Source organism: Lepus europaeus, chromosome 3 (assembly GCF_033115175.1).
Source record: "Lepus europaeus isolate LE1 chromosome 3, mLepTim1.pri, whole genome shotgun sequence".
Classification (NCBI taxonomy): Eukaryota; Metazoa; Chordata; class Mammalia; order Lagomorpha; family Leporidae; genus Lepus; species Lepus europaeus.
The window spans coordinates 67175923-67192214 of NC_084829.1; the positions used below are offsets into that span (position 1 = coordinate 67175923).

A 16292-nucleotide genomic window follows, 5' to 3' on the forward strand; every position below is an offset into this window, starting at 1 on the left:
CCTTTCTAATAAAAAAAAATCTTTAAAAAATTGCTAGCACACATTTTCCGACATAACAACCACAAAAATCTAAATAATCAGTACAACTACATTTCACATTAGACATAAATTACCAAAATTCACCTAATAGTTCCTCTTAATTCATAGAGTTCTCGCTAATTTTGTGAATTAAGAATTAACTATTTTATAGTTAAGGAGCCACTTTGGAATTTTTTCAGATGTTTGACAGTATTAACAAAGGTTGTTCAATCTATAAAATCCATGTCCTTCTCTTTGTCACCAATAAGTAAAAATTGAATACAGTAACAGGGTATTAATTTTAAAATTCACATAATAGCCTGAGCCACGGCTCAATAGGCTAATCCTCCGCCTGCGGCACCGGCACCCTGGGTTCTAGTCCCAGTCCGGGCACAGGATTCTGTCCCAGTTGCTCCTCTTCCAGTCCAACTGTCTGCTGTGGCCCGGGAGTGCAGTGGAGGATGGCCCAAGTGTTTGGGTCCTGCACCCACATGGGAGACCAGGAGGAAGCACCTGGCTCCTGCCTTCGGATCAGCGTGGTGCTCCAGCCGCAGCGCGCCGGCCGCTGCTGCCATTGTGGGGGTTAACCAATGGAAAAGGAAGACCTTTCTCTCTGTCTCTCTCTCTCACTGTCCACTCTGCCTGTCAAAAAAAAAATTACATAATGTTAATAGCCACTCTGTGTTATCCAAATTAGTAGCAAATCATTGCAATTTGAGAACAGCTTCTGTTAACAATTATGGCCAACTCATTTTCTGTATACTTTAGCCAGGTATGAAAATGAGGGCAATTCCTTACAATTTCAAGTGCTAAATTTGAAGCTACATGCAATAAATGAAAGATAAGTATCATTTTGTTTGGCTTAACTTAGTGTTTCAAATAAAATTTAAAACTTAAAAAATTTGATTTAAAAATTTAATAGGAATATAAAAATTATACCTGTTTACGGAATATTATGTGATGTTTCATTTGTACACATTGTGGAATGTCTAATCAGGTTGAATATATTTATCCTTTCATTCACTTAACATTTATTCATGAATATCAAACAGTAATATGAAAGTCTCACAGTAAAAATATAATTTTAATAATTGGATTGAAATACCTAACATTTGGAAAACTCAAGTTTGGATCCCTTCATGATTACTGTACCAATAAAAATATTGAATGGATGAAGATTTTTGAAGAAGAAAAACTAAGGCAAGCCCTATAGAAAATATAGGCATTTTATAATCAATCTTTTTTTAAAAAAAAAATTATTTTGCAGAATCTCGGTCATTAATGTGATGTACACTGTTATTTAATGCTATAACTAGTACTCCAACAGTATTTTTTTCACTTTGTGTTGCTATGGGAGGGCAAACTGTTGAAATCTATATATATACTAAACTGATTTTCTATATATAAAGAGAATTGAAAATGAATCTTGATGGGAATGGAAGGGGAGAGCGAGTGGGAAAGGGGAGGGTTGCGGGGCGGGGGGGAGCCTTTGTAATCCATAAGCTGTACTTTGGAAATTTATATTCACTAAATAAAAAAAAAAGAAAATATAGGCATTTTAAAAATAATTAATAGAGAATAACTTTTTAAATATTAAAAAACAGGCATAAAAAATAGTATATCTAACCACATAAATGCCTATATGGCAAAGAAAAAATCTTCAAGTCAGTCAAGTGACAAAATGGAAAAAATAGTTATTATTTGCATCATAACAAAAGACCAGATTTCCTGGGCCAGCAGTGTAGCATAGCAGGTTAAGCCACTGCCTGTAATGCCAGCATCCTGTATGGGCACTGGTTCAAGTCTCAGCTGCTCCACATCTGATCCAGTTTCTTGCCAATATGCCTGGGAAAGCAGTGGGAGATGGCCCAAGTGCTTGAGCCCCTGCCACCCACGTGGGAGTCCCAGAGGAATCTCCTGGCTTCGAATAGGCCTCTCCTTCTTTCTCTGTAACTCTACCCTTCAAATAAATAAGATAAATTTTTAAAAGAGGAGGGACTGGATTTCCTAATCTATAGAATGGCTCCTAGGAGTCAATGAAAAAGATCAGCAACCCAGTTTTTTCCAAATAAGGACAAGAATATGAATAGGGTTTATAGAAAAGAAGAATAAGATGAATGTTAATCACGTAAAGGATACCCAAGTTCACTCATAATAAGAAAAATATAAATTAAAACACTTCTGAGATATTAGTTTTCACTTATAAGACTGGAAATTGTCAAAAAGTTTGTTGGTGCTATGTGTCAGTAAGAATGTGGAAAAACATTTATACATTCTGGAGGAAGTGTGTGTGCATATAATCTCCTTGGAGGGCAATTTGACACTTTGTCAAAATTTCAAACCTTTTGCTTCAAACTATTGCTATAAACCATGTCACTTGTTTATGTAGTTAAGTATTAACAGAAACAACCCAGATATCCAGCTCCAAGTCAGTAGTTCAGTTTTACTACTATTTTTATTTAAACAAATATAAAATATTCACATTTTCATGACTTTAAATATTATTTGTTGACCCAAGTAGTTTACATTGCCTCTCGAGTAGTTTGTTATTTGTTCTGTTTTTTGTTTCTCCAATTGTCTGTTCTCCCCTGTGATTATCTTATAAATATCCAACTTGTCTCTTTGTGTTCTGGGAGTTCTAGTCAAAGCTTAAAATCCATTCTCAGTAACTTTCTAGTCCAACTGCAAAATTTTCAGTCTATGACTCAATTTATTTTTTAAAGGTTTACTTATTTATTTGAAATCTTCCATCTGCTGGTTCACCCCCCCCCCCAAATGCCCAAAGCTGGAGGGGCTGCACCACACTGAAGCAGGAGCCTAGAACTCCGTCTGGTTCCCCCGTGTGGGTGGCAGGGACCATCCCACCGCTTGAACCATCTTGCACTGCTTTCCCTGGTGCATAGGCAGAGAGCTGGATTGGTAGTGGAGCAACCAGGACTTGAACAAGCAATCCAATATGGGATGCCATGCCAACATCGCAAGTAGTATCCTAATCCACTGCATCACAGCGCCAGCCCTGACTCCATCTATTTTTCACTCTTGGTTGATTTCATTGCTTCCTCCTTTCCTTGTCCTCTCCCTTTTTGGCTTTATTCCTTCATTTGTGTGAACACATCTTTAAACAAATCTCGAAAAAAAATGTGAAAGGAAGATAAATTTCTTAGATTTGTCTTAAAAGGTTTTTATCCTACTTTGACATTTAATTGATAATATGGCTTAGAATTCTAAGTTGAATATTACTTCCCTCAGAATTATAAAGGTTTCACTCCATTGTCTTTAAACATCAGTGTTGTTGCTGAGAAGTCTAATACCTTCTGGATTTTTGTTCTTGGTTTTCCAAGAAGACAGAAAACAATAATACTGGTATTTAATATTATTCATTATTCTTCTAAAACTATTCATTCAAGAACACAGAAGAGAAGCACATTTTCTGCTTTCCATTTCTTCTTGGGTAGAGTTACATTGAGATCTCCTTCTCTGTGCCCTGTGAGTCATGGTTAAACTTTAGATGTGAAGATATCTTTTTTATTTATAACTTTTATTTATTAAAATGTCATTAATGGATATCTTGAAATGATATGTGGTGAGCAAGCATTTGCCATTTAGATACTCTTCACTTCCTGGGTTCTAGCTTCCAGGCTATTATCTTATGTGAACTCAACAGTACTTTGTTGGATATCAAAAGTTGAACATTGGTGCTCCCACTGTATTTAAATTTGTTATTCCAGTATTAACACTCCTAGAGAAAACAGATACCTCCAGAACAAAGAAGGAAGACAGGTGAAAGAATTTTTAAAAATAAAAGTACATTAGTATGTGATTTAATACCTTTGAAATTTCTTTATTATAGTATGAAGTACTTTTCTCTCATAAAATTATAGTTTTCACTACTTAATTGAAACCTACTTTGTCTGATTTTTACTGTATAAACCATCTTCATAGTTGTCTGCATTAAAAATTTAAGCCTTTCGTGTTGTGTGTAATCATCTTTTTACTAATTTATTTTTTGTTTCTAAAACTAGTAGATTAAATTTCTTGCAGTTTGGTCTCTCATACTGTGAACCTCAATTGCAAAAAGTAATTGATGACATTAAATTTGCTATTATATTTGTACATGTTTTCCATTCTTCAGAAGATGATGAAAAGCATTTTAAAAGAAGAAACATATTGATTTTTCCTTCTGTCTGCAGTAGAACCAAGTCACTATGTAGCCACTGATCTATGTCAAAGACAGTCCAAAATTTCAGACTATTATCATATCAGACTAGCCATTCAATCTGAATCTATCATATTCCCTTGGATAAATCATCAAAATAGGTGATACAAATGGGTTTGACAGACCATGACCTACCCATTTTTTACTTGTCAACAGAGACTTGAGTTAAATCAAACCATTTCATTTATTAAGTTAAGGCCAGACAAAAACAAATCTACATAAAGTTTTTCATAGTCGAGAATAATTACAAATATGAAATTACTAATATATGAAAATGCTTATGATAAATGAAAATGAATCAAGAATAATTATCAAATATGAAACTGTATGATTTAAAATGACATACACATTTAAATAACTGTTTATTTCTTATTAATGGTTTATATAGGTACTTTGATCTCTTAAATTCATGTTGTTTTTTTAAAAAATGGTAATCCTAATCAAGGTAAGAAAAATTAAAGAATGCATTTATATTTCTTCCTCTTATGAAGAGAAAACTCCTCTAAATAGATGTATAGGATTCATTTTTCAATGCTACCCCATAAAGATGTAAAAATAATTTGGATCATCGTGGTATCAAGTGGCATTTGTAGACAAAGGATATAATTATCTAAATTGGATTTTTTGTAGCTATGGAAATTAATATTGCCACTAATTCAGCAGTATCAAGAGCAGTGTAAAAAATCATAGTCTGAGCAGCCATTCAATACCTACTAAATGCAAACAAGGTACACTGCTAAGTAATATGCACAGTGGAAAGGAACACGGTATATACAGTGTATATACAAAATAGAAAGCTTCATAACAGGAACAAAATTCATTATTAGAGGAAAGTTTGTTGGAAGTACAGATGTCCCACGACTTCTAGATCCACATTTTATATACCCTAGTATTTCATTTATAATATTTTCAGTTTTACTGGTGGAATCCATAGTCATTGAGAGCAATCTATTTGTAATCTTTAGAATAATAAGAGATGTATTTTCTGACTCCAGAAAACATGGGGAAAAGGTGATTATGAAAATATATATGTGTGCAACCACAAGGAACAATCATAATTCATTGTGTCCCATGCCTGAAATGCTTCCAGGGCTTTCAAAGGAAATTGTTAAGTTTTAGAAGGGCTATGTCTACCCTCTACGTTTTAAATTGTTGAAGGCAGGAAAAAGTTGTCCATCCAATTTCAGAAATTGTTGACTGCAGCTGATAATGATCGACTCACTCCAATCCACATAAATTTTCCTGAGATTTTCTTTGGTGACGCCTCTTGCTGTTACTCTCTTATCAGTGTTACAGAGATGGTTTATAAGGGCTTTTAAAAAGTATGCAGAAGAGAGTCTAATATTCTGTACTTCAAATACATCTAATTTCTATTAGACATTGACAGCTGCTTATAATATGATTGACTTTTCGTATAAACATAGAATTCCTTTACTGAGTATTTAGCACTCTAAAGAAAATTCTTTTGAGTATCAGAATAATTCTGTGAAGTAACATATAACTAGTCATCCTTTAATTTGTTAGCACAGTCATTCTTAAATTCCACTTACAAATAATACGAAAAACACTTCCCATTACTAGACTAGATGTCTATTATAGTTTTACTTACTTTGCTTAAGCCGTTATAAAACTTATTTCCTGTCATAGAATAATTCATTTTCAGAAGAGCCAAATATAAATACAAAATGAAATTTCATTCTGATGTCCCAGATTAGAAAAGTTGTTCCCACCATTTCATGTTAAAGACATAAAACAGATAAACTGTTTTCCGTTTTAATTTTGTCCATTCTATTTGAAACACAGAAAATCCTCTAGTAGTATTTTAAGAATTTATGCATATTCTGCTTAATCTTATGTTTCAAGTCTATGAAGCATACTCTAAATCCATAATCATAACATTTAAAATACATTTACTCACAGAACAATTTTATTGAAGTGGGTATTAGGTATCATATGTACCTCAGCATCCCTAGCAAGAGAGTAAAAAATAATGCTTTAAAATGAAACTTCTGTTTTTACTCCAGCTTCTTTCCTTTATTGAGAAGTTATGAATGTATCTTGCCTCTTTTCACAAATTAAAATGTGTTGAAATGCAATTAATCTACCATATTAACTGTACTAAACATCTGCTGTGTTTGCTAAACACTTCAAAATCCCGTTCTGAACCAGTTAATTCTAAGTAATTTCTCAGTTAAATATTTACATGGGCTTCCACGATGATAAGCCTTGGTTTGTCTTATATAATCAGCAGAATGCACAGAGAGAGCTAAGTGAAAAGCAGCACATTGTAATAGCTATCCCCTGGAACTTCAAATGGTGTAGCTGGCTTAGAGTATCTTTTGCATATTTTTATCCCAGTCAAAAGAAATAACAGCCTTATGAATTCCTTTCTTTGTCAACATTTTTAATATCCAGAATTCCACTTTTAAAAACAGAAAGAGTGTCTATATAGACACAGGCAGATGTTCCCATCGTGAATATCCTAAATATGTTCTCAAGCTTCTCTTTCAGAAAAGTGATAAATCTGTACATTTATAAATTTTCTAGAAATAGTTTGATTTACTGCTATTTTTATAGTGGTCAAAATCAGTGGGAAAATTAGCAAAAATGGATAGGCATTCTTAGAAGTTAAATTTTAAATTGTACAGATTATACAAATGTACCATGTGTACACAGACATTTAAAGATTATCCTAACTAGAAAAAAATTATATATATATCTGTAAAATGTAAAGCAGTAGTTAAAAAGTTGAATAATGTCTATAACACTGATATTACAGATGAAAAATTGATTCATAAATGAACTATAAGGCATACTCTTAGACATCAGAGAATGTAATGACCATTTCATATAGAAGAAAGCAGACAACACTAAAAACTCTACAATGTTGTGAAAGACAAAATTTTAAATATTAAAGTGAATATATGGAGAGCAGAAACCTGTGTCTTGAGGCCAACACTCAGTATTGTTACAAATGTGCATTGCGTTCCGTCAGCAAGTGTGATAGGGCATAGCAGAAAAGAGCCTCCTTCCTCTAGGACTTGCAGTCAGTGGAGGATAAATGATGTACAATGAGCTTTTCAAAGCCACAATATAAAAGACTTATGGAAAGAGTTCTGATACAACTGCTAAGCTTGTCCAAGTTTAAATCTGATAAACTGGAGCTTAGGTATAATCTAATGCATATAGTAAGTGATAAATAAACCCATTATTTGACTTTACTAAATGGGAGTAATGACCTGAATAACAGTAAACAGTTATCCCCAAAGTTTAATCTCTTAGTTCTTGAAAAATATTCTTCTATACAGATTAAAAAGAATTTCTAGGAGCCAGTGCTGTGGCACAGTGGGTTAAGCTGTCTCCTGCAACACTTGTATCCCACATGGGCCCTGGTTTGAGTCTTGGCTACTCCACTTAAGATCCAGCTCCCTTGTAATGTTCCTGAGAAAGCAGTGGACAATGGACCAAGTACTTGACCCTTATACCCACCTGGAAGACCCAGATGAAGCTCCTAGCTCCTGTCTTCAACCCGGCCCAGCCCTGGCTGTTGCAGCCATTTGGGGAGTGAACTAATGGATGGAAGATCTCTTGTTCTCACTCTCCGTATGTCTATATCTGTCTGCTTCTGCCTGTCTGTCTCTGTAACTCTGCCTTTCAAATCAATAAATTGTTAAAAAAAAATTTCCAAATTGTCCATCAGATGCTTAACTGGGTCTCAGACTTGGCAAAACATTCAGGAAGCAAGCTAGTGGGTTTATGGAGGGGAGTTGGTGCCTTAGCTTATTATTTTGACCTTGCACACAAAAGTTTCTCATAAATATTTTTCCATCTGTTGAATACATTCTAAATCAAATTTAATATTCTTGTATTATGTTGGTTTTTGCTACATAATAACTCCAACTAGGAGTGGGTTTTTTGATCCTGTGTATTCAGAATTAAGCATATTCCCTTGAAGATGCTTGGTGTATAAATGTTTTGGTATTTCATGTTTAAAAATACTCAAAGAGCTATCAGCATTTTGATGAATATCAAAAATATTACATGTTAGTTTGACTATTCATGAAATGATAACAGTTTTCCTAAAAGTAAAAGGGGAAATTTTCATCTGGAGCCAAGGTTGTGTCAGTTTTATAAAAAAGTTATAATAAGTATTTTGATATATTTGGATTTTGACTTGTTTTTCTTATGTACATTAGGAATTTGCCATCCTAAAGTTCATATAATTAGCCAGCTTCTCTTGGTTATTTATCATTTGGCAGTTGTCTTAAAAACTATAAATAAAATTGATTACTTTTTCACCCCTTGGTGGTTTTTCTGCCTTAATCAATAAAACATAGCCTCCATATATCTGCTGAAATGTTAAATTGTTCCAAAAGTTAGATTAAAAAGTGAAAGTGATAAAGATATTGTTTTTATTCATCTTTTATGGAGGAGACAAAGATTTAGGGGAACTCCAAATTGATGACAAATGCAGGATTTTTTGGTGCTAATGTTTTTGAAAGTTAGTTACAATAATTTATATTGAATTCTAAGTTTTATGAAATTAAAAGTATCTGAATGAAAGCTAAAATATCTTTTATTCAAAGTTAAAATATATGAGGAGAGAAGATCTTGCCACACAGTGGGTTGCGCTGCCACGTGGGTTACTTGGATCCCATGTCAGAGTGCCCAGCTGTTCCATTTCTAATCCAGCTTTCTAATAACGCAGCCTGGGAGGCAGCAGATGATGGCTCAAATGCATGGGCCTCTGCTGCTCGTGGGGGACCCAGATGGAGTTTGAGGCTCCTGGCTTCATCCTGGCCCAGCCCTTGTAGGCATTTGGAAAGTGAACCAATAGATGGAAAATCTCTCCCTCTCCCCTCTCCTCCCTCCCTACTCCCTACTCCCTTCTCTATCTCTCTCCCTCCCCCTTTCAAGTAGATGAAAAATAAACAATTTTAAATGAAATAAAAATATTTGGCAACTTTATATAAATATGACACTATTTAGTTTTTATGAAAAATTAAAAATGAATGGATGTGGGTGTGATGACAAGGAGTCATCATAAGCACATCTGGTATTTTAACTTAAAGGGTAGCTCTGACTTTTAAAGATAAAGGTCGTATTATAAAAATGAGCACTAATTATCTTTAAATTGAATGACAAAAATATTTCTTCTGAAATGAAGATTAATTCTGACTTATTTGAATATGTATCATTAGACTTTTCAGTTATTCCAAACCATTAGAGGCATTTAACATGTGATAGATTAATTATAAATATTTAGAAAGCCTTGTAAGCCTTTACCCAGTAACTTTTATTAGAGTGTATTGACTTCCAACTGTGAATTGATTTCACTAACAGGTTAATAACACATGAGTGATCATTGAAATTAATTTGTGTAAGGTACTTTTTTTTTTTAAAGGTTTATTCATTTATTTGAAAGAGTTACACAGGAGAAGGAGAGGCAGAGAGAGAGGTCTTCCATCCGCTGATTCACTCCCCAGTTGGCCACAATGGCCTGAGCTGAGCCAATCTGAAGCCAGGAGCTTCTTCTAGGTCTCCCATATGGGTGCAGGGGCCCAAGTCCTTCCACTGCTTTCCCAGGCCATAGCAGAGAGATGGATCAGAATTAGAGCAGCCGGGACTCAAACCAGTGCCGCCCATATTGGATGCTAGCACTTCAGGTGGTGGCTTTACCCACTACACCACAGCACCAGCCTCAATAGTTAAGTACTTTAAAAGTAAAGTATGGGGACCCATGCCGTTGCTCACTTGGTTAATCCTCCGCCTGCAGTGTCGGCATCTCGTGGGCGCCGGGTTCTAGTCCCGGTTTCTCCTCTTCCAGTCCGGCTCTCTACTGTGGCCCGGGAGGGCAGTGGAGGATGGCCCAGGGTCTTGGGCCCCTGCACCCACATGGGAGACCAGGAGGAAGTACCTGGCTCCTGGCTTCAGATCGGCATAGTTCCAACCATTGCAGCCATTTGGGGAGTGAACCAGAGGAAGGAAGACCTTTCTCTCTGTCTGTCTCTCTCTCACTCACTGTCTAACTCTATCTATCACCAAAAAAAAAAAAAAAAAAAAAAAAAAAAAAAAAAAAAAAAAAAAAAAAGTAAAGTATGGTCACTGTGAGACTGAAACAAGGCATTTGGGAAGAGAATCAGGAAGAGTAAGCCAGATTTTCTGAAGATCAGTTTTGCTGTCATGTGGACAATTTAGAGAAAATGTGCAGAGTCAATCAGGAAACTCAGATGAGCAGAAGTGATCATTGAAACAGATGTAATACAGAGAAATAATGGATCCAAACACTTCTTAGAGCTAAGATCAGAGTTGGCATCCTAGTGTGAGGGATACATTTGAGAGAGGGGTGGATGAAGAATGAATTCTAGATTTCTGGCAAGAGCACCAGGAGGGTATTGTATGAGTTTATTGAGTTGGGAAATGCTGGAGGAGGACCCATTTTGGGAGAGATGGTGCTGAGATCAGAGTTGATGTGCTAAATCTTGGATGCCTGTGAGATAGCTGAGGGTCTGCCTAGCATGCAACTCGAAGATAAACTGGGATTGCAAATCCCGGGATCACTGGCTTCAAGAATCCAAGGCCCTCAAGTATATGAGGTAATGGAGAGCGAATGTGAACTGAGAAGAAAATGAACTTGAAATCCCCCACATTGAGCTGTTGAAAATGAAAGGAGGAAGCAGCTAGAAAAACAGAAGAAGCCACAGTAACTGATACAATTTTAAAAATGTAGTAACATCATCATTTTGAATTTCATGTTTTAACTAGGGATTCCTGTGCAACAGTAAAAATCAGAGGACTTCCAAGTTAACAACACCTAGGGTTTCCTGGACAGTTTTAGCTCTGAAAAAAAATGTCTGTTTTCTGTTACACTTGACAACACTATGAGAAAGCATTAAGTGATGCCCATGATGCTGAAAGTTAAATGTTCTAAATCAATATGTTTTTTAGAAGATACTTACAGAGCTACTCTCCACCAGAAATGTAGTGTTCTTTATAGAGTTTAAGTATACAGACAGGTTTTGTGTTGTTGTTGTTGGAAATACTGTTGCCATTTATTTGTGATAGTTTTGTGAAGTGTGGTTCCAGTCAGATGGTGCTTTTCACTGGGAGTGAATATTAAATCTCACAGCTGGTTTGGAATTACTCTTTTGGTTCTTTTCTGGAGTTAGCTACAAAGATAATCATAGAAGGGGAATTCATTATTAATGTATTATGTAGCTTAACCTTGCCAGAGCTCAAGTTACTTTAAAAGTTCGGTTTAATAAATGAAATAAGTATTATTTTCACAACATTCTTGGTGAGGCAGATGTACTTGAAACAGTCTACTGACATGTGTCTCATTTTCATCACAGGATTCCCTGGGCATGCAGGGGCCCCAAGGTCCACCTGGAAAAGAAGGTCAGAGGGTAAGTAAACTTGGAACAACTGGTGGCCATTACTAACCCAGGGGTTACTTATTTCTGAACACTGATAAAAATGAAATCAAAATATAGCAAGTAAATGGGCATAAGGAGAGTATCGAGTATCCAAGGGCTGAAATTTAAGATTTGAGATTTCAACAGAGGTTTTACAATTCAGAATAGTCTATATGTTTTCACAATTGGCAGCACAAGTGCAGAGGTATTGTTTGGGCTAAATGAATTAACCCTAATTTGATCTAGAGTACTTTGGTCATGTTTTTAGTTCTTGTGATAAGCTGATGAGTATCTTTGTGGAGGTTCAACCCATTCATCAATTCTATGAAGATTGTGAACATTAAATGCATTCTTTAGCAAATTAAATCATTAACATCAGTGACTCTTCCTTAACTCCCCTTTCATCATTGAGATAAAATATACAGTAAGTGAATAGATTGCAATTTCAGCTGAGGTTATAGTAATGACCATGTGTCTCTGGTCCAGTCGAGTCTCCTCATCACCTGCTAAGAGGAATTCCTGCTGTGTAGTGATGACAGTGTGTCTTCACCTGAACACTGAGGATTTCATTCTTATGGCTCACCACTATTGCTATGTCCAGATCATTCTAAAGTCTCAGACTTATGTATGTGTGCTTTCCTGTATGATTATTCATGAAGTCTTTGGGTTAAATAGAACAGGTCTGATCAATTTCTGTTACTTACAAAGGAGGATTCTGTGCGTTAGAGTGTTCAAGTGACTGCTGAAGTTGGGCTTCTGACTCTGGTCCCCATGTCCTCTCTACTGTGGCCGTTTATTAACCCCAAATCTGATTTTTAGTCATTTCCAGTAGTTATTCGCAATTTGTCCAGACAATTTATATTTTTTTTGTTTTTATCTTCTATAAAGAGTAATGTCATCTCAGAACGTAAAAAATATAATAGAATTTTATAGACATTGTTAGACATAGTTTGTGTTTATTGCCACTGCTCTTTGACAAATACCATATTTTTAAAAACATAGACAGAGAAGGGCTCTGAAGCCAGGAATTTCTTCCAGGTCTCCCACATGTGTGCAGGGGCCCAAACATTTGGACCATCTTCCACTGCTTTCCCAGGCCATAGGCAGAGAGCTGGATTGGAAAAGGAGCAGCTGGGACATGAATTCGTGCACATGTGGTATACTGGTGTCACAGACAGAGGCTTAGCCTACTATGCTACAGTACGAGCACCAAGCTCAGCTTTTGGACTTATAAAAGCAGTTGCGGGGCCGTCGCCTGCAGTCCTGGCATACCATATGGGTACCAGTTGGAATCCCGGCTACTCCACTTCTGATCCAGCTCTCTACTGTGGCCTGGGAAAGCAGTGGAAGATGGCCCAAGTCCTTGAGCTCCTGCCCCAGTGTGGGAGACCCAAAAGAAACTCCTGACGTCAGATTGGCGCGGCTCCAGCCGTTGCACCCAATTGGGCAGTGAACCAGTGGATGGAGGACCTCCCTCTCTTTCTCTCTGCCTCTCCTTCTCTATGTAACTCTTTCAAGTAAATAAATAAATCTTTACAAAAAAAAAGCAGTTGTATGGCTATGTCTGTGTATGGTAAGGTGTACTCCTATATTTTGATTACATATGTTTGATCAGGCAAGCCTTAGGCACTTTACTCCTAGGCATAGTGTCTTTAATAAATACAGTATTTAATTTTAGACAAATCATTAACTTGTTAACTAAGGAGAACATGTATTTGATCAAGAAAATCTCAGGTAAAATGACCTTTTTCACTGCTACTTCGTTGAACCTATGTTATTTAACTTTGATCAGAGTTCTTCCTTTATCTGGACATCTGTCCCCTTGCTCTGATACCCCAGCTGCTTCCTGATGTCCTGTACTTATCCAACTTGATAATAAAATTCAGTAAGTGAAAATTTTCCAGACATGGAGCAGATTGGTTTCTCTTCCTTAAAAAAGCAGAGATGAGATTGATGCTGTCATTGTATAGTTGCTCAGATCTCAGTGTTTGTCTTAGGAATAAATGGCGCTGATCTTGCCCAAATTTACCAGGACTTTCATGGTAAAACACTTTGTTTTTCTTTAGGCTTGTTTGTTTCAGAACTGGTTTATGTGCTTTACCTCAGATGACAGAAGTAACATAAATTATATTCTAATGATTTCTGGGTTATATTGTTCCCATTAGGAAAAAAGACATCAAAATCATTGCTTCAGGAAACACAGCACATACTATAAGTCTCATCTAAGCAAAATGTTCCTTAAGCTGATTTGTCTTTATGGGGCTGGATATATTTTTCAAGTGAAATTATGCTTCTATGGCCTAGCTGTGTTCAATGACAGCTTTATAGAATACAGCAAGCAATGAGGCAGTTTAGACCTACCTCTCAGTGCAGTAAAAAATAAAAACAAAGTAATATTTCTCCTTGCTTTTAGTTTATTCCAGAGGGCTAACTTCACAACTATGAGAATGACCTCAAGGTCCCAATGAAGAGACTTCAGGGCCAGTAGAAACCACTAACCATTGCTTCAGTTGCCTATCGTGACATGGGCTTGTATCTGGGTGGGGAGAGAGGTTCTTACAGCCTCAGGAAGTAATTTGATTAGTTTCACATAAAGTGAGGGGGGAGGGGAGGTAAAAATTGTCATCTCATCTTTATGGGTCAAAACCGACATTTACCTATAAATGTATGTGAATGCATCCACAATTCTGCTTACTCACTAGAACAATGATTGGTGTTCTTGTACCAAGAAATTCTATTACTAACAATAAATGTTAAAATATATATTTAAAATGATAGTTTTAACTCTGGTCTTAGGTAAGACAAAAATATCTGGCTGGTGCTGTGGCTCAATAGACTAATCCTCCGCCTGCGGCGCCGGCACACCGGGTTCTAGTCTCGGTCGGGGCACCAGATTCTGTCCCGGTTGCCCATCTTCCAGGCCAGCTCTCTGCTATTGCCCAGGAGTGCAGTGGAGGATGGCCCAAGTCCTTGGGCCCTGCACCTGCATGCGAGACCAGGAGAAGCACCTGGTTCCTGGCTTCAGATCAGCGCGGTGCGCAGGCCGCAGCGCGCCAGGTGCAGCAGCCATTGGAGGGTGAACCAACGGTAAAGGAAGACCTTTCTCTCTGTCTCTCTCTCTCTCACTGTCCACTCTGCCTGTCAAAAAAAATTTAAAAAGACAAAAATATCTAAAGGACCCTCTTTTTTCTTGTATCTATACATGACCATGTAAATGCACATGTTATAAATAACAGCAGAGGTTCTGGATTTTACAACTAGTGGTTGATATTTATTGCATTTGTTAAAACTTCCTGGCATGCAGACAACATCTCTTTACATTTACATTCACTTCCTGTGAAATTACCTCAGGATGTCTCTATGAGGATCACCTTGAGATGCCATCTGACATTTCTAGATGGATAAATGAGGCATTGTGTATCCTGTTCAGATCTCAAGCAGGAGTGCAGTAACCAACTAAGAGGCCAAAAGTGATGAAATCTGCATTTATAAATGCATTCCTGTTTGCAGGGCTGTATAGTAAATATTAGATATTTGGTGTCTCCCAAATCTGGATTGAACAGTTGCTGAAGTAAAGAAGTAAGACCAGGCCGGCGCCGCGACTCACTTGGCTAATCCTCCGCCTGCGGCGCCAACACCCCAGCTTCTGGTCCCTGTTGGGGTTCCAGTTCTGTCCTGGTTGCTCCTATTCCAGTCCAGCTCTCTGCTGTGACCCGGGAAGGCAGTGGAGGACGGCCCAGGTCCTTGGGCCCTGCACCCGCATGGGAGACCAGGAGGAAGCACCTGGCTCCTGGCTTTGGATCGGCACAGCGCGCCGGCCGTAGCAGCCATCTGAGGGAGTGAACCAACGGAAAAGGAAGACCTTACTCTCTGTCTCTCTCTCTCTCTCTCTCTCACTGTCTAACTCTGCCCGTCAAAAGAAAAAAAAAAGACCAGAATAAGTGAAAGAAGTTCATATATGTTCACATCAAACAAATAACTGCACTACAGGAGTACAGTTGTGTTGCAAGGATAAAAATCCTCAAATATGCTCACATTGTATTACTGGGGGAAAAGATAAATCAAAGGAACAAGATACTAGGAGATAATACCTAGCTCAGTCTAATTAAAATCAAGTGAAAAATAGATACAGTACAAAATGTAGCGCAGACTTTGTGCTAACAGACCATCCCTTAAAGTTAAATATCACAACTAGTTAATGACAGTGTGCCTGTGGTCCACTGTGGGAAACTTCACTCTAATTAGCGGTCTCTGCAGTGCACTTTAAGCAGAAGAAACAAAATACCCTGAGAAGGCTGTCAACGAGGGAAAAATAACATTATTGCAAACTATTTTGTTCCAACACTCGTATAGGTAGTAAAACTACAATGAACTGAGGTTTTTTTAAAAAATTCTTATATAAGTGAAGGATCAAATGATGCTATTTGTATAGAAACAAAACAAGTTTTCTGTTGTTTGGTTTAGGAAAGAAGAAATGTTTCATGTTTTTTCCAAGAGAATTCTGACTCTGAATGGCTTACTTATCTGAATTGATCCCAGAGCTATTCTCTGCTATGAAAGAAGCACACCATTCCCTAGACAACCCAGTGCATGAGGCCCAGAGGCCCTGAGACTTCTGAAGGGAGGGACCTAGGGATGGCACT

At 37.0% G+C, this 16292-nt stretch overlaps 1 protein-coding gene across 1 annotated transcript in view; it reads left to right on the forward strand.

The window, feature by feature from the left end:
• The window catches only part of COL19A1 (collagen type XIX alpha 1 chain), a 415287-nt gene that overhangs the window by 219089 nt on the left and 179906 nt on the right, over positions 1-16292 (forward strand). The window contains exon 14 of the mRNA XM_062187570.1: positions 11587-11640. Coding sequence (XP_062043554.1) covers positions 11587-11640 — 54 coding nt within the window. The remainder of the gene's footprint in view (positions 1-11586; positions 11641-16292) is intronic.